General features: G+C 46.0%; 3 protein-coding genes across 5 annotated transcripts; 2 read left to right on the top strand and 1 right to left on the bottom strand.

The window, feature by feature from the left end:
- Positions 1-46: 46 nt before the first annotated feature.
- On the top strand, positions 47-4,133 carry mrpl39 (mitochondrial ribosomal protein L39). The gene is made up of 10 exons (XM_028431789.1): positions 47-213; positions 505-711; positions 796-935; positions 1,034-1,133; positions 1,213-1,280; positions 1,388-1,500; positions 1,585-1,650; positions 1,734-1,887; positions 2,059-2,106; positions 3,995-4,133. Exons 1-10 carry the CDS (start codon positions 165-167, stop codon positions 4,070-4,072), a joined length of 1,023 nt encoding a protein of 340 aa, XP_028287590.1. The 5' UTR covers positions 47-164; the 3' UTR covers positions 4,073-4,133.
- Positions 4,134-6,829: 2,696 nt separating this feature from the next.
- On the top strand, positions 6,830-16,389 carry jam2a (junctional adhesion molecule 2a). 3 transcript variants are annotated; one of them, XM_028431809.1, is made up of 11 exons: positions 6,830-7,292; positions 11,597-11,662; positions 11,888-11,998; positions 12,696-12,845; positions 12,939-13,120; positions 13,205-13,307; positions 13,394-13,501; positions 13,594-13,606; positions 15,208-15,279; positions 15,508-15,541; positions 15,624-16,389. In XM_028431809.1, exons 1-11 carry the CDS (start codon positions 7,244-7,246, stop codon positions 15,660-15,662), a joined length of 927 nt encoding a protein of 308 aa, XP_028287610.1. In that variant the 5' UTR covers positions 6,830-7,243; the 3' UTR covers positions 15,663-16,389. The 3 variants fall into 3 exon arrangements, with proteins under 3 accessions (XP_028287610.1, XP_028287601.1, XP_028287618.1); XM_028431800.1 differs by having other exon boundaries at positions 13,591-13,606; XM_028431817.1 differs by lacking the exon at positions 15,208-15,279.
- Positions 16,390-16,656: 267 nt separating this feature from the next.
- On the bottom strand, positions 16,657-17,939 carry atp5pf (ATP synthase peripheral stalk subunit F6). The gene is made up of 4 exons (XM_028431841.1): positions 17,841-17,939; positions 17,177-17,346; positions 16,935-17,059; positions 16,657-16,767 (listed from the first exon to the last, which is right to left on the bottom strand). The coding sequence occupies exons 2-4, from the start codon at positions 17,344-17,346 to the stop codon at positions 16,739-16,741; spliced, it is 324 nt and encodes a 107-aa protein (XP_028287642.1). The 5' UTR covers positions 17,841-17,939; the 3' UTR covers positions 16,657-16,738.
- Between the last annotated feature and the right edge of the window lie 915 nt (positions 17,940-18,854).

The raw sequence follows: 18,854 nt of genomic DNA, 5'->3' as shown, positions 1-18,854 counted from the left end.
CACGGAACTAACACGCTTCTGAACATCAGTTCCTCTACGGACATAAATACGTGTTGGACGCGAAATCGGCATGGCGTCCTTCAACTATAGGCTCTTGTGACAAAACCATTACATATTTCGTCTTCTTTGTCTGTTTCGACTTATTTTTTTATGTAGGTGTAGAAATGTTCGTCACCATGGCGACCAGGGCTGTCTGTCAAAATGTCCAGCGCCGTAAGTAAACCTGTTAATTTACGGGTAGCGTTAGCATGTAAGCTAGCCAGGTTAGATTGTAATGGTTAGCCTTGCCATGGGCTGCTTAAATAAACCTACGTTACAACATATTACATATGTAATACGCGGGTTAATACAACACATGAATAGTAGTAACGTGTTTTTTTAAGTCGGTACACATTTATTTAAAGTGTCCACCATGGAATATCAACTCTGACATAAAAAGGGCAGTATTACAAGATATTAAGATGACGTACACCTACTTTAAATCCATCGATCCTTCATCCACAGGCTTTGCATCCACTGCAGCAGCTCTGCGCCCTTCACCTGCTGAGGTGCGCAGCCAGCGGAACGCTGTCTTCTCCAGGGAGCAGGCCAGGCAGAGAGCTCTGTACCCCCGCATCGAGAAGATCGAGGTGTCCATGCAGGGCCCAGGACTGGAGGGCACGCTGCTCATCATGAACAAAGGGATGTCCACTCCGCTGAGCTGTGCCAGACGTAGGTGCCTCCGCCTGTCTCCACATATATGTATATAAAACCAGCAGGGCTCTGATGTTTCCTAAACTCTCCCGACTCCCTCAGATCTAACAGAGCATCATGTGAATAACTCGGCTTTGGCTTTGGTGGATGGACAACTGTGGCCTCTCCACCAGCCTCTCACCCATTCCTGCACACTCACTCTGCTCACATTTAAAGACAAAGATCCAACACTGGTCAACCAGGTACTGGTACAGTATTCCGGGTTTAAGTAGCTCGGGGAATATTAGGGAAGAACAATTCTTCTACAGAGCATTCAGTGGTCATCGTGTTTTCCCCTCAGGCTTACTGGCGCTCCTGTGTGGCCCTGCTGGGTCAGGTGCTGGAGACTGCTTTTAAAGATGACTATATTGTGGAGCTGCTCAGCACCCCAGAAGTACCAGGTAGAAGAGAGCTACTGTACTCATTCTGAGAGCATCGGTTTCAGTCGTGTGCTGTTAATACATTCAAGTTTCTTTGCAGTCACCTCGGGGGCCTTCTGCTGTGACGTAGTGCTCGACCCTCAGCTGGACTCTTGGACCCCATCTGAGGTTTGTGTTCAAAAAGCTCACCTACAACCTTTCTGTTGTTGTCAGGTTTTTTTTTATAGGCAAAACTCCTGGATGAGCTACTAGGTTCTTTTCCTCTTTGTTTCCAGGAGTCTTTGCGCTCTCTGACCAGAGGGGCCCAGCTTCTGATCCACCAGAATCTTGCCTGGGAGCCTTTAGAGGTGGTACCCTCTGTGGCATTGGAGGTCTTCTCTCACAGCAGGTAGACAGCTTCTCAAAAAGACATCATCTTCATCCCTTTTATCCTCCTCCAGAGCACTCAAATACATGTCTCTGTCTCTTCCAGGTGTAAACAGGAAGAGGTGGAACAGAAAGCATCAGAGAGTCCCAAAGGAACAGTGATGCTCTACAGGTTAGAACATTTTATTTTGGCTTTGTCTGTGCTACTTTTACTGTTAACATTATCATCACTACTCACTCAACATTTTCTCCTAGATGCGGTGACCATGTTCTGCTGAGTGGGGGCCCTCTGGTGGCCAGAACAGGCCTGTGCTCCCAGTATGAGGTCACAGCTCTCCACAACCTGGGACAGGGATCCTGGGGCCTCCATCGCCGGGCACAGGGCCTCTCCCTGCCTCTGCAGCTGCAGGTAGGGATGTTTGGCAGATGATCAGGCATCCATGTTGTTTTCTTCAGAATGAGTAGCAGTGTTTTTGCTGTAAAATACAAAAATAGCACATTAAATTGACCTTCTGATATGCACACATGCACAGCAGTGCAGCATGTGTCTGCAACTCACGTTTCCTGCTCCTCTCTGCAGGCTCACCACACAGTCTGGAGGAAGCTGAGGCAGCGGGCAGAGAAGCTGGTAAGAAGTAACTAAACGTTCTGCCTCAGTGTGACATCAAAGCTAAAGCACTGAGGCCAAATGAGAGGGCTGTTACTGTTTGAGGCTGTTGGACTCTTGTCCAAATGTCTCCCTGCTTCTCATTTTCTGCTCCCTGGCTGCAGCCATCACCTCCGATTTCAAAAAAAAGTAGCCAGAGGTTAGGATTTAACACGGCTATTTTTATTGCTTTGATTTATTATTTTGGCAAAAATGGAGAGAGGAGGAGGAGAAGCATCGTGGGCTGTAGTCTGCAGGAAGAAGCAGGTCTCCTCCTCCTGAAGGACAAATGGCTGCTTTCTGAATATCAAACACAGATCCAAGTCCAAAATTATTTTTAAATCTCTCCAGGTTCCAGGCTCCTGTTCAAGCTGTTTGTGACATTTAGATATAAGCAGAGTTGAATCCACTCTGTCTCGACTCGAGCACTAAAAGGAGAAGCATAAATTCTGCAAATTCAAACTAGGCTAAAAGTTAATTTTGGATGGAGCCATCTAGGCGAAATATATTTTGCTGCAGCCTTTCTGACTTTCTCTGTGCATCACTGATTGCGTAACGAGAAAAAAAAAAGACGTACTCATTAATAGACACTTGATTTGGCAACCGATGACATACTACGCTCTGTGGCCTACATTTTATTTTCACAGTTTGGGTTATTCGGGGAGTTGAAGCAGCACTTTATTAAAGACAAAAGTGTGGACATGAGAGCTGGAAGGACATGAGAAGCAGAGAATATTTGGATCACGTCTTCCTGGAGTTTTTACAAGTGCAGGATTAGCATGCAGGAGCGGCTGGACATCAGTTTTATGTTCTTGGAGGTCGCAGTTATCATATTATCAACCGACTGTGTTTACTACGATTATGAAGCAAATGGAGGACAGCCATCTTGTCTCTTTGTGTCCTCTGAGATAACAAAACATCAGCGTCAGTAATCAGTAGAAGAGCTACAAACTGATACTAACCCCGGAACTTCCATGAAGGACGTTTACACTGCAGACTCCTCCAGCCTATTCAGCTGTGTGCACAATGAAAGTCGGTGCCACTGCCTCATACTTACATATCTGTCCGTACTCTGTAATTATCTTGTGTGCAGCAGATAATAAAAGAAGAGTTTATTTCTGGTCTGCGGCGCCCCCCTCATGCCGCCTTCACATCCTGTTTGAGGGAGGAGAATGATGGGAAAGATTCTCGCGTTTTGGGCCTTGACATCTGACAACTCAATATGGCAGCTGCCAGTCTGCTCAGTGGAGGTCTCAGCTTCTAAAAACATGAGCTCCAGTTCTTTGTCAGGCCACGAGGGTTAAAGTCTTCCAAGCTTTCTTTAGTCAAGATTCCTCCAACAATACGTATTATAAAGTGCATGCTACCACAAGCTCAGGCTCACGCTTGCATTTTGAATCATATGTTTCTGTCAACTTTCATTATATTGTGTTCTCCAAAGTTACTGCAGACATCTAGAACCATGACTTCCTGGCAGCAGTTGAAGTCAAGCTGGGTAGTAGCCACAAACAGGTGAAGAGGAAGGGCAACAAGCTATAATTATGATTCCAATTTGCTGTTTTAAGAAGATTTGTGTTATTTTGTCCACCCTGCCAGCACACAGAACTCACCAGAGAAGCAGCCAGGCGTGGGTGGGTGTGTGTTTTGTGTGAGCCGGCTGCAGGCAGTAGGGAGGCATGTCCCCTCTCTGCCTCCAGCTGGCGCTCAAAACGCTGCCGCCCACGCTGCTAACAGATTCTCCCAAATTTTTCCCCCGCAGTGAGCGTCGTGCCCCGCACACACCCTCTGTGGAAGTGTTCTGGCAAAAAAAAAAAAAGATCATGTAAATAAATTAGTGCTTTTTAAGTGTTGATTTTTCTTTTACTCCCAGGTGGACATACCCAAACATGAAGAAGTGGCTCCACTCCCTGCTCCTGACTCCACCCAGCCTCCAGCCGCCTCTGCGTAACCTTCCACATACTCTTGACATGTATCTGATTGTATTTGTTCAATAAATGTGTAAAAATCCAGGACAAATCTCTTTCTTGTCTCTTGTCCGGGGGGGCAGAGGGCATTCATAAGCAAACTGTGAGGGTGAAAATGACAATCAGCAGTTTGCTTAACAACAAAAGCAGAATGTGTGTGTCCGGGTGTGTTTTGGTTGAAGGTCAGGCAGCAGTGCAGCTGTTGTGTCTATCAGTCGTCAAACAGGTGGCCCTCAATCCTCTGAGTGTGTTTGGCAAGTGTGAGAAAGCGTGAGCAAGCCTGTGGATTCAAGCCATGAGGCTGTTTTCTTTTTCACTTTTTTTTTCCCAGGATTCCAGGCGTTTTGACACGTTAGGTTGCTGGCTGCAGCCAGAGGTTGAAGATCACTGTGATGGCAGGCTAAAATTGTTCACCACCAGAACAGTTATATGAATATTGTTGAAAGGAGTGAGGAGTCCATGGTCTGTAAGACTTGGTCCTGTCTGTGCTGTGTGGAACCAGAGCTCTTCTAAAATGGGTCTTTCGCGGCTGATGCACTTTTTTTTTACGTTGGCATCATGTTTTGTAGCATCACAGCCCCTAACAATGTCATCTACAATGATTTCACATGGGTGTCCTGCAAACAGCTGTTCCACTGAACACTGGATGCAGAGAAATCTGTAGCACCCGATAGGTGTGCCGAATGTGATCAGCATGGATGATGTGGGATTAACCTTCATCTGTCAGAATAAGAACAACCTGACATCTGGGTGGCAACTTCCTCAACGGTTCATGTTGGGCGGCGGTGTCTCTTCAAGGCGTGGTTCAGGTCTTTAGAAATAATGGACAGGTTTGTCCTTTGTGTGTGCGACGACCACTGATGAGACCCAGTCTGTAGGCGTAGAGACCGTGGTTATGACACCTTTGAATGTCATGTTGTCAAGCTCCATCTTGACGACAAACGACTGGTTGTACAGCCTGATCCAAAGGCATGGAGGTCATCACTGAGCATGTCTTTGTGTGTCTTTGCTTGTCGTGCATGTGCATCCTTCATCTCAACCCTCTACCTGCGGATTGGCACTGTGTCCACTGTTGTCAGTGGCACTATTTTCTGGCTCTTCTAGCTCTTTAGCAGTAGTTTTCTTTACACACTCTTTGTTGTCATGACTTTTGTTGTATGACACAGACTTGTCTCACCTTGTCTCTGGTTTCGGGAGTGTCCCTCCATTGGTTTTGTTATGTTGCGTTCAAGCACTCATGGTCTTCTGTGCTCCGTCTTCAACCTGGCGTCGACACCTCCGCGGCGTAAACACATAACCGCTCCGGTGCAATGGCCTCCGCTCCTGTGACAAGAAGGAGGAATTATGCTTTTGTTTTAGCAGGCTTGTCTGAGTAAAGACGGCGAATTTCCGCCAAATCTCAGCGACGTCTCCGTCTTCAGTAAAAAAGGATCTGATCTGCGAAATCCATCCGCCATGATGTTTCTTAGCTTAGCACGTTAGCTAGCTGAAACGTTTAGTTACCCTCTCTGCTCGAAGCAGAAGAAAAAAAAAAAAAGAATGAAGCTCACAGGTGATAGATCCGTGACGTCCTCTGTTCTTCTGACACCACGCTGAAATGAGTGAGAAGTCCACACTTTAAATCCACTCAGTCTTTTATTTGGAACTAGCGGCCGCCATATTGAACATGAACCTTTGACCGCGCAAGGCAGCCTACTGAGCATGCGCAGGTCTAAAACAATACGGTGTCTGGTGGGGCCCAGAAAAGGGCAAAAAACAGTCATGTACACTTATTATACACATTAAACCCCCTCTTATGGTGACATACGAGACCCTTGTGAGAACCCAGTCCCAGGTTAGAGTGCGTCCAGGGCCCTGATGATAAACTTTCATTAAAACTCCTCTCAGGAATGCAGATTGAGCAAACCTCCTGGCCTGAAAGAAAGTTATTGGCCTCTGTGCAGCTGTTGTTCCCACTCAAGCATCCCGCTACTACCCCCCATCCCCTTAGTGTACACACACACACACACACACTGACAATGTGTGAGACACACCCTAGGACATATGCCTGAGACTTTACAGCACCAGCTGAGATGTTTGAATCGGTGCCCTGACACGCTGAGATGTTTGGGAACGTCTGCTGCTCAGACATGATTAAATTTGAATAGCTACTAAAGCACTCTGGAATAATGCATTTGCTAAAAATGAATTTATAATGTCTTTCTGTTCTGAGGAGGAGCCTCGTGCAGTTGCAGGTCAGCAGCTCTGACGCTCCAGAGATCCCCCTCATTTCAGTCCCATGGAGTCTGAGCGTCATCAGTGTTTATTCATGGATGCAGACTCAAAACTCTACAAACTTCAGTATTTGCACACCGACACACACATCTGCAGCTAATAAGGCTGTAAATAGATGCTCCCACTGCAAAATTCCTCCATTATTAGATGCATATATTTATTTTTTTAAGATATTTTTATATATATGCATATTTATGACACACAAAATAAATGATCTCTACACGTGCACAGTGGATTTTTGTGTTCGGATGGTCAGTGTTCAGCTTCAGGGTCTGCCCCGGGTGTGCGCCTCGATCGGTGTTGGACTCCCGTGGACTCCCGTGTTCTGTGGCCACGGTGCAGTGCGCGTCTTGGACACGGCGCTGCGCTCTCGGCGCTCCGCCGCTCTCCTCCTCCTCCTCCTCCTCCTCCTCCTCCTCTGTGAAGCACACCCCGCCCTCCCCTCCACCTCCATCTCCAACCAGCGCCGAAACCACACAACAAGCAGAGAGGACATTCACTCATTCGCGTCCGAGACACGCCATCTCCCTCCTAACCCCCCCCTTCTCCCCACGCCGCGTCTTCCTCTCAGTCCGGTCCTTTTCTCCAGCGATCAGCAGGGAGTTGTTCATCAGGCTCGCCTGCCACCAGCTCCCCCCTGTGCGCTTCACCGCTACACTCCCGTTCCGCTCCGCGCCGCGCTCGGACCGGTCCGGACGCCGCCACCCCCCCGCCCCACGCCCCCCCCCCCCACACTTCACCTCATTTGAAGAGCGGTTTATTCCCTGGAAGCTGGATGAATATTTGGAGAGTTGTGAACAAGTGTGAGAAGCTCCGGGTCTGCCTCGTCGCTCCGTCCAGGGAAGACAAGTGTCAGCCAGACACCAGAGTTGCGGGCGATAATGGAGGGGACGTCCCTGTATCTACCTATTGTCATCTTACTGATGCAGTGTAAGTGGAAAGAAGTCCTCCAGAGGAACTCTGTGTTTATTCTTATTATTTCTATTTTCATGTCTAAGTCTAAACCTGGTGGAATATTTGTGTGGAAGCTTGTGTTGCTGTGTGAGTGTGTGTGTGGCTTCTACAACTTGGCCCTAAAGTTGGGATTGGCTTGGTGCCACCTAAATAGGGTGTGGGTGGCAGCGGGTGGGCCCTCCTGTTTTTTTGGCAGTATAGAGGTGGCAGATCTGTGTGCATGAGGTCATGCAGGTCCAGTTTTTTTGTTTTTGTTTTTTTTATTTATGGAAGAAAAAGCTGAAAACACAAATGAATCTTTAAATAGAGGAGCTCAGCCTGATTATCCTGCAGCAGAGGACGTGCTGTGAGATGATGTGATGAGACAGTGAGAGTGAGTGACGCACATTTTACTCTGGTGGTGTTGTCCACATGTTTTTTTTTTTTTTTTCCGCCACCTGTCAGGCTGCTGGGTCACAAGTTCACTTTTCAGTCCAACAGGAATCATTCTTCATCATCTTCCTCCCTGATGGATGACAGCACTGAAACACACTGAGTCCTGTGAATTGTATTGTTTTTTAAAAAAAGGAAGTGTTTTGGGTGGGTCCAAGAAATCCAACATCCCCCACATCAACCTCCTCCACACACACACACACACACTGTGTCTGACTGAGACAGCTGTTGCTCACAGTGTTACAGTCATACAGGCAGGCTTTGTTCAGACACACACACACACACACAGAGTGAGCCATCGTCCTGTTTTTCCTCTGCCATCCACATTATCTTTATCACACAGGCAGGCTGGATATTTCCTTTGGGTCCCTCTTTCATTTGTTCCCTGTTAATTTGAATAAGTGCCTTAATTATTACTGCGCCATGCTTTTGACCTCAGCCCAGCCGCCCCGCTCTCTGTAACACTCTGTACGGACCACGTAATGAGAGGAAAGCTGCGTGCCAAGGAACGAGCGTGTGCCATCCTTTCTATTTTTCGCTCAGGCAGAGGGTGGTTGATGTTGATGCCATACTCTGGTTGTGTTGATGTTGATGCTATTGTTGGATGTTTTCAAAGCCTCAACAGGAGCATTTTAATTACCACAGTGGCCCTATATGATGCTAAATTGGAGGACCACCAGAGACGTGCTGCTGATGTGATGCACATGAAAGAACTGGCACAGACCTAGTTTGTGATTATGTCTTTGATCTGTAAAAAACCTATTTTGTAATTTTAAGGCGAGGTCAAGAGTTTGAGATCTTTGCAGAATCCAGAAGCAAAGGCACATGGCTGGGACCGGGGGCGTCAGAGGAGTACGTTTGAGTTTATTTTGTTGAGCAATAATAAGTTAGAATGTGCAATGATTGAGGAATCTATTGCATCATTCAGTGCAGATGTGACCAAGGACATGTTCGGTGGAAAATTCCAGAAACATCTGGTTAATATGTATTGGTCAGTGGCCAAATATTGGCTGAAATAAACCTAATGTTTTGGCTGTTCCAAGGACCAGATCCAGTTTATGACTGTTCCAAGTGAAAGCACCTTTCTTTAAGCTGCTACTAACACTGTGTACATGCTCCTGATTGGTTGCCACGGACTTATGGGCACCAAAGGCTGAACTGCTCACACATAAGCCTGGACCCAGGATTGTTCTATGGCCCTGTTCACACTGGGGGAAAAAATGTGGCTTAAGCAGGATTTGGCCGCATCCAGATCAATCCAGATGTGTTTTTTTCCGAGTGTGAACACCTCCAATCCGGCTGAATCCAGTTTGGCCCCGTTCACACTGGAGAAAGTCATTCCAGCTAGAGTAGGATTGAGCCCAGACAGCCTTTAAGCTGGATGCGTTCAGACCTGTTTTCAAATCTGGCTAGCACACACTTGTGTCCGCACTCAATCCGGCTTCATCCAGCGTGTTTGCTGTTCTCCAAACCACTAGGTGGCGCCTCGTAATATGGCTAATAATGTGGCTAGCCGGATTCGCTAGCCACATTTGCGTTCACACCTGAGCCACATTTGAGCCAATCCTGCTAGATCCACCTCTCGAGGGTGGATCTAGCCGGCTTGAAATCAAACTGGATTCAGCCGGATTGGAGGTGTTCACACTCAGAAAAAAACACATCTGGATTGATCTGGATGCGGCCAAATCCTGCTTAAGCCACATTTTTTCCCCCAGTGTGAATGGGGCCTTTGATTTCAAGCCGGCTAGATCCACCCTCGAGAGATGGATCTAGCAGGATTGGCTCAAATGTGGCTCAGGTGTGAACGCAAATGTGGCTAGCGAATCCGGCTAGCCACATTATTAGCCATATTACGAGGCATCACCTAGTGGTTTGGAGAACAGCAAACACGCTGGATGAAGCCGGAGTGAGTGCGGACACAACTGTGTGCTAGCCAGATTTGAAAATAGGTCTGAACGCATCCAGCTTAAAGGCTGTCTGGGCTCAATCCTACTCTAGCTGGAATGACTTTCTCCAGTGTGAACGGGGCCTAACTGAGCTGGACACTAACCACACTGTGTTTCTGTGAGGAAATGTGACCCACTGAGCCATTTTAGGCCGATTTCTGATATTTCGTGAACTATTCTGGTGGCTGATATCCTCCTTTTGACTTTTAGGAGCCACCGGTTGAGCAGCAGCGTTGGCCTCTCAGACATCAGTGTTAACATTAACCACCATGCAGCTGTGAAGTGATCTGAGCAGGCCATGTGTTCATTGTCTGCCCTGATGCCTTTTGTAGTTAATTGAGGCCAGTGGAGCTGACAGTGCTCATGGTAGCAGGGCGCAAAGCGCGGGCATGACACAGGGGGGCAGCGCCGGGGTCCTCACACATCCAGAGCTTTCTTTTTTTTTTTTGCTCATTTTGTGATGTGTGTGCTTTTCTGCTTCTCTCAGTGCCGGGCATGTTGTCAGGTCTGCTACATCTCCTTTTTCTCAAAGAGACACCCTTCTAGGTGGCAGGCAGGCCTGGTCTCACACTATGTGACAAGAGCTTCACCCGTTCACAGTCCTACTGTCTGAGAGGATCTCCGTCGCCTTCAGTCCCGCTCTCTCTTTTATTCATGTGGGTCTCTGGTCTCCTCAGCTCCATTTGTATTCTATTCTTAGGGCCTCTCATCTCTCCTTGATCGTTCATTCTCGTCCCTTTTTTTAATCTCATTTTATCTCCCCTCTCTCGTCTTGTTCATCCTTCAGCGAGACAATGCTCCTCTTCTCTCGGGTGTCGAGGTACACAAGCCACAAGCTACGAGTTTAATCCTGTTACGCTGCTGCATGTCACCACACGGCGAAGTGACGGGGAGGGAGAGGGTGCACTTTTAATTCACTTAGGTCAAAGTGTGACTGACTGAAGCTGGTGTAAATAGTGACAACTGAAGGAGACTGCATTTAGAACATGACGTTATTATTGTATAGGCATGCTGTTTATTTAAAGCAGTCTGCACACAGACCTACATCTTCCTGCCCGGCTGCACACTTCCTGCTCTTTGTCTCGGCTTTCCCTGCATTCTTCAGTCATGTCACCCCTCCCTTCACACACACACACACACACAGGAAAACTTCCTGGTAATAAGGTAACAATGGGACATGCTCAGGAAGTCACAGACAAACAGGAAGCTGGAGACATTTTGCAGGATCTTCATTTCGCTAAGTTATATGCTGGTACTTTAATGTTTAAGTACCCCAGAGGCCCGTCCAACATTCATTATGCGTTTTCAAAAATGCATCGCCTTCAGCGGTGAAAATAAATCTCAGACTTCTCCCCCAGGTAACCTTCATCCACGTTTACCAGGAAGACTAGATAGTAATCCGCCCCTGTAAACCAATCAGTACCCAGGAAAAGCAGCTGCTGCTGCTGCTGCTTCCTCTTCCTGTTTGGATGCAGGGTATCAGTGACACACAGACGGCGATGGAACCAGACGTGTGTGTGTGTCTTTCATTTCCTGCTAATGCACTCCATACATCAGGTTAATCTGGACCAGGCACTGGTGAAATGACCTTGTCCTAACCTGCATTTAAATAAACATACGCCAAGCTGCTCCTTAACCCTGCAGGATTAAAGAAGGCGGAGGAGGAGGAGGAGGAGGAGGAGGAGGGAGTAATCCTGTACTTCAGATCTCCTACAGAAAGACGACTGCTGTCTCAGACAGTAGAGAAAGAGACTAAAGACAGCCATTAAGTATTCTCCTCTTGCAGTTGGCGGGCAACGTGAAGCACTTTACTCAATTCACCTTGCCCCCTAATGGATGAGGAGGGATATTACATTCTGAATTGCCCTCACACCCTCTTTCTCTTTATGTCCCCTCCACCAGGTTGCCCCTCTCTTCCTGTTACCGTGTCAACCAACAGGCATAAGGTGGAGGTGCACGAGTTCTCAGGTGAGCCAGAAAAAGCATCTGTGAGCCGCCTTGGATGTTTTTTTTGTTTTTTTTTAATTCCCTCCTTCTATCTGATTCCGTCTGACAGAATAAACCATGAGGCTATAAATAGACGGAGCAGTTAAAAATGCCACTGATCCTTTGCTGCTCTGGAATAAATATCTCATTGGTCACACTCCCCTCTCTCTCTCTCTCTCTCTCCCTCTCTCCCTCTCTGTGTTTCAGATGCTGTGCTGTCCTGCATATTCCACACAGAGAAAGACCCCCACCCGCGAATCGAGTGGAAGAAACGGGGGAAAGATGTGTCCTTTGTGTACTTTGATGGACACTTCAAAGGTGAGAAAAGCAGCCCGTCTCTCTCTCTCTCTCTCTCTCTCTCTCTATCCCCCTTGGTGACAAACAGGGAGTTTGTTTTAATCAGCTTGCCGTCCCAGCTGGAAGGAGGAGGTGGTGCTGGTGGGTGGGTGGGTGGGGGATGAGAGAAAACACTGTGTGTGGTGAGATGTGAGATATTTTAGCACAGTCATATGTGTCATGGCATAAAAATCATCAACCTGTCTCTTTGCCTCCATCTGTCATCTTTGTGGCTGAGGATGTGAATTTAATGGTCGGTAGGATAAATAATGAATCACACAGGAGCCCTCTCCTGGTCGGTCATGTTTATAGACGGCTCCACCACAGATCCTCCACCTACTTGGACCACCATGTTGGTCCAAATGTAGCAGCCAAGGTCCAGCTGAAGGTCTGCAGGAAGGAAATCAGGGTCAGGGATGACATTCTTTAAGCAAGCATGGACACAGTTATTAGCAAGTCAATATAACCCATGCTGAAGAAAGACACTGGTTTGATATTTTAAATCTGAAAGGTCAAAGTTTTCTTGTTATAAAAAGAAGGCCTGCTGCAGAGGAGTAGAGTCTTCTTCCATTTTTAGGTGGAATATCTGTATATTATGGATTATAACATGCACACTGTGGCTTTAGCCCTCAGCCAACGAAGACATTTCCACTCCCTGACCTTCTGTTCCTCCTCTCAGGTCCCTTTGAGGGCCGAGCGTCCATTGAAGGGGCCACGGTGACGCTGCGCAGGGTGACCCAGGAGGATGCTGGAGAATACCGCTGTGAGATCAGCGCCCCTCTGGACTCTGTCAGTCTGGGCGAAACCAACGTTACGCTCAAAGTCTTAGGTAGGACAGACATAATATAATCCGCACCGCTCTCTGTGGATTGGCTTGTTGCTCATGTGTGTGTGTCCCCCCCCCCCCCCCGTCGCCTTTCAGTGCCGCCGAAGATCCCGTCCTGTGATATCCCCAGTTCCGCGGTGACGGGCTCAGTGGTGCAGCTGCGCTGTAGGGACCAGCAGGGCATCCCACCTGCTACCTACTCTTGGTTTAAGGACAACCAGCCGATGAGCCTTTCCCCTAACAAAACCTATGATATCGACTATCAGACAGGACTGCTGGTGAGGTGGAAGTGTGTGAGAGCAAACAACATTCAACACTGTCTCCTTGTAGCACATCTGATTTGAGGAGTTTTTTCTGTGCAGGAGTTTAAAGCTGTCTCCAAAGAGGACACCGGACGATACAGCTGCCTGGCCACAAACGGAGTGGGAATACCCCAGATGTGTGAGGCCAAGCAGATGACTATAGGTGTGTACATTTCACCATGTATCCACAAACAGCACCTATTAACTATTACTGGTCACACTGACTCTAATACGCTGTGCTCCTTCCAGAGGACATTAACGTCGCAGCGGTGGTGGCAGCAGTGGTGGTGGTGTGCCTGGTCGTGGTGGTCTGTGGCTGCGGTGGTTTCCTGTTACACCGTAACGGCTTCTTCAGCCGTGAGTTTGTCTTCTCTTCAGTGCGTCAGTTATACTAAATGTTGTTTAAGAGAAGCAATGACACTGACTCTGCTTCTGTCTTCCATCAGCAGGACACAGAGGAAGGTAAGAGCTCAGTGATTGCATTAACATTGATGTGAGCAAACGCAGGCTAATATCCTACACACAGAGGACTGTGGTGGGGGGTGCTGTTAGTGTTGTCTGCATCTGTGTGCTGAGTCAGGAGTGTGTGGAGTGACAGCTGTGGCCGTGTGTGTTTCAGAGCCACAGCAGTGCCTGCATTTCAAACTCGTTGGGTGATTGGCGCCAGCAGATGTAGCAGCATGGGAAAAGGCTGGAATTGATTGTTTTGCTTTAAATTGTACATCTGTTGAAATCATGAGCTAAAAAAAACCAGCAGTGAAACAGGGTAATAGTTCAGCAGGAAGGAAGGATTGAAGCCACTTAGATATTGTTGTGCGGTGCAGCGTGGGGGACGCCTTGACGCCTGACTGGCCTCAAAGCACAGAGACATGAATGCACGTCCTCATGTGACTGGCCTTACTCACTTGACTTTATGTTATTTGATTACTGGCTTGTTACTGCTGGGAGTTTGACGGAGAGAGAGTCAGCGCTGTGCTCTCCTTGAAGCTGATGTGAAAGCTTTTTTGTCTAGGTTAAAGTCTGATGTCTTATCCACGCTGAGCTAACTGGAGCTGTCAGTGTCAACTTCCTATTTATAGAACAGGCTTCTTCACAAAGACTCAAAGACTCAATGTGACATGATTTCTGATAGTAGGCACAAATTTACAGGCTAACGATGTATCTCTAGCCCCCCCTCTGAGGGGGGCTTCTGATTGGCTAACACGGCGTCGTCGTCTCTTAGCAGCTGCTGTCTTTGCTTGGCGAGGAAAAACAACAAACATCTGAGTTTGTGGTGTTCAAGGACAGAAAACAGACAATCGCACTAGCTTTCTTATATAATCGGGGTGTTGGTCTGCTGCATGTGTTTGGCTGCATGTCTGCACAGCGCTGATACTGGTGTAAAGAATATGAAGTCATCCATAGAGGTAGGCAGGTCCCGTTAACCCTCTCATTCCTCCAGATGTTTTGGAAACATTCTCAGCACTGAGCGTTCAATCAGCAGCCACAGAAACCGAACCCAGTCCCGGATGACAACAGACCCCTCCCTTATCCTTCCGAACTGTTCTTCCAGACACTCGGGTCCCCTCTCAGTTTGCATTTAACCCTTCGTCTAACCTCCGGAGCTATTTATCCTGACACCTATAAAGGTTTTTTACAGGCTGAGCTGTAGTTTTATTTCTTTTTTTTAATGAACTACAACATCCAAAGTACAGACTGAGAAGAAGAAGACAAGCTGAAGTGTTTGGATGATCATTTCCTCATCACCCTCCTTCAGTCTTCCATCAAAGGCCTGAGCAGAGATAACCAAACTGTATCAGACCCCACCAGACAGTACTGAGACTGCTACTACGACCTCACAGTGCTCTGCTTCCCTCTGGTGGCGACATGTTGAAATTGCAACCCCTCAAACAAATTGTAAACATTTGGGACAAAACCCGCACCACAGAATGAGAGGCCTGTCTTTGTCCCTCTTTATGGATGATGGAATATTCTATGCTAACAGTCAAAAAGCATGGTGTGCCATATGAGTCATCGGTGACTCCATTCTTGTTAAAGAAAAAGCCTGCCTGACCCACCCGCAGGTCATTTTGGATCTCCCAGTGTCATGGTGCAGCCCACATCAGCAGCCAAACCCTGCACAGAACAGAGGACACGTGAGTGTAACACATGAGGGAACACACAATAGCACACAAATACTTGTTGGGCTTCTTTTAGCTTCCAAAAAGAACAGGAGCGATGACTCAAAGCACTTTCCTTCCTCTCTCTCTCTCTTGCCTAATGAGGGCTCAGTCAGACTTTCCTTTGGGGTTTGCCATGTATGATCCACATTATAAGATATGACTCAGGATGCAGCTGTCTCATATGCTTTCCATGTCTTCCAGATCCAATGTCAACTACATCCCTCCACCCCAAGAGGTAAGCACTTTCTTATCATCCCTGTTAAGTAAAAATACTTGATAATTAAAACACTTAACAGTTGCTTCCTGTGCCCGTGCAGCCCCAGGACTTCAAACACACACAGTCATTCATGCTCTGAGAAGCTGGCCTGGCCTTCACTCGTCATTTTGATGAAGTGCCGACACTGGATTCTGGTTTTTTTGTTTTTTTTTGGACTCCTCAGACTGAGCTTCTTGATCTTCCAATATGTGTCCAGCAAGTCTGCAAAGCTTCCTTCTCTCTTGCTTTGCTGTGTGTTCACTGACATGTTTACCTCTTATGGGAACCAGTACAGATTCATGGTACTCTGCTCCCCCCTGGTGGTCAGATGTTCAAATTACTCAGTGATCCAGGGACTGATTGATTTGTCTGCACCCTTTGTTTCTTCCCTCTGCAGGCCATTTTTTTTTGAAACTTTTCTTTTACCAAAGACTGATGTTCAACTTAATCATGAGAAAGGAATTCTCCTTAAAGCCATAGGAATGCATTTCAGTTGTTAAATCTAGTCAAATCTAAATGCAGTTTACCTCGAGTCAGTATTCTGTCGTTTATAACACTGATGCTAAGACCAACCCCATTCCATCCTAATGTGCCTGCATGGTCTTTTTTATAACGTATACCTTGTGCCTTTTTAATTTGTCTGTCATATTTATCTATGGATCACAGGTTTTTGTAAACAACTTGCCTTACTCTTTTCTGTCTTTATATTTTTTGTGCCACTGGTTCTCTGTGTTTATCAAACAGAGTGTCTCTTTTTAGGCTGTGTGAAAGAATTGTTCAGAGTTTTATTTGAATGCTGTATCAAATAATAAAATGGTTTTTTTCTACTCCTTGAATTTTTTTTTAAATACTCAAAACATTCATCATAATAACGAACAAGACCAAGGAATAATCATTAAAGCCTTACCATCATCAAGCTTCATCCAGTCACCACGCTCTTTATTCCATGCAGACAGGATGGACTCTTTTTAGCATTTAGCTTAGCATCCATTACATTAGGGGTCAAACATACATTCAGATATACTGTGTAAGTATAATGCAAGAATAAATCAAACCTCTGAATATTTTTGCTAAATTAAAGACATAGCCGTATGTTCACTCCACTGTTTATGTACTACTTTTTTATTAAATACAACATATTTGTGACATGTAGGAGATGCACGACATGGACAGCATTTACTTAGCTCCTTCGTCAAATTTTGGCTCTGGAAGAAAAAACAACAGAAGAAGAAGAATCAGTGACAGTGAGCTGGTGAAACATGAAGGACACAAACATCACAGTGCACCTCTTCAATAAATCAGCTCAGCAGTTTTTGTCCTGGATGTTTTCTGCAAATTCATATGTTCAAAGTCCCTCTTAGCCTAAACTGACCTTGAAATTTGAAGTCAGGGAACTTGGTGAGGTCTCCTCCACCGTATAGCCTCTGCAGTTTGGTTACTTCTTCAGAAAGGTTCTTCTCGTAGGTGACACCACCATCCACAATTCCTCCAGCAGCCCTGAGAGAAGCAGAGATTAATATGTATTATCAGATTTCAGATTTTCTCTGAGCTGATCGGGCTGGTAGTCACAGTGCATGCAGCATATTTCATGTAAATGGACTGTGATTAACTGACTTGCTCTTGGTGTTGTAGTCCTTGATCTTGTCCAGGAACAGTTTCTGGACGGGGTCGAGCTCCTTGGCCCTGTTGAAGAGGACAGCGGACATGCCGATGTTCCTGCGCAGGGTCAGGCTCACAGCGGAGCGCAGCACGGAGGACAGCTGGAATAACCGATGCAGAGCCATCTGAGGAGAAGAAAGCCAGGCGTGAAGAGCAAAGTAAACAATCCACTAAAGACATTTTCAATGCATTCACTGTATAGAAACTTGGGAGTACACAATCACCTGCAGTAGCGGCTAGCTATAGCCTATTAGCGCTAGCAAGAGATAGCTAGTATACAAAACCAGCTCATACTTAAACAACCGACATCGAGTTACTCGCTACTGAACAAATGTCACAAAGCACTGCCTCCAGTCACTAGTAATAGCGTCCGAATAGTTTTATACAACGGCGCATTCATCCCGTGTTACTGCTGAATGTTTACTTCTAGCCCCCCTGCTAATGCTAACATGCTAGCTAAGCCGGAGAGCCTTTAAAACGGTTTCTTCTGCCGTTTGCTGCGCAGCGATGTGGCATTCATCAAACTACACTAAAAAACAACTACTGGTGTTACACAGTGACTACAGACACACTTTAATTAGACGGCTGTTGTCGTTTCTTTCAAAAAAGCCAGACTCACCTTGGGTTTGACTCTCTGAGCACAAGATCCTAATGTGGAGGACCGCGGTGGATTATGGGAATGTGGTGGTGCTTAGGAGGCGTTCACGGACATCACGGTCGTCTGGGTACTTCGTGTTTTTATTATATATGTATGTAGGCGGACGTTAAATGAACCAAAACATGAATCACTGCTAACTTTTTAGGGAATTATTAATTAATAATAATAATAATAATAATAATAATAATAATAATAAAGGTAAAGGGTAAATTATTATTATCACAAAACTGGAGATTCACTGATGTTTCTATTGAACCACATCCACGCTGTATTATTTTATTTTTGGCTTAATTAGCTAAAAAACTTTAAAAAAATATATAATAACAATATTATTATTATTATATTATTGTAATAATAATACATAATTATTTATTATTAAATAATAATAATAATAATAATTTTGTTTTTAAGTTTTTTAGCTAATTAAGCCAAATATAAAATAATACAGCGTGGATGTGGTTCAATAGAAACATCAGTGAATCTCCAGTTTTGTGATAATAATAATTTAACCTTTACCGAGATGACCCTGGTTCATCCGTGTTAGGACAATCTGACATGCCCCTGAGGACACACTGAACTCCTGTCATCTCTGGTCTGCTGTTTCCTGCCTGACCTCTGCCCTCCCAAATATAATGAAATGTCTCTCTGATATTTAAACACACACACACACATTTTTAGCCTCAGTGAAAAAACAAAACACAAATAACCAGAATTTGTATGTACATTCAAAACTTTATTATGGAATACAGTGTAGAAAGCGTTTCCCAGTCAATGCAAATGGCCTGCACAAAATTACACAGTGGAAAACAATATATAACCCACAGAAAATAAAGAAACAAATCCTGCTTCCTCTTCCACTCTGCTGCCCTCTGCCAGGCTTTTAAATAAGCACCCTCTGGAAAAAAAAAAAACACACCCCACTGCAGCCTCCTTATGTACACTTCACTCACCATCTCCTCACTGATCTAACTACCA

The sequence above is a fragment of the Parambassis ranga genome, chromosome 2 (genome assembly GCF_900634625.1).
Source record: "Parambassis ranga chromosome 2, fParRan2.1, whole genome shotgun sequence".
NCBI classification, from domain to species: domain Eukaryota; kingdom Metazoa; phylum Chordata; class Actinopteri; family Ambassidae; genus Parambassis; species Parambassis ranga.
The sequence above is the reverse complement of the archived record's forward strand: the minus strand, read 5'-3'. Positions and strand labels throughout refer to the sequence as shown.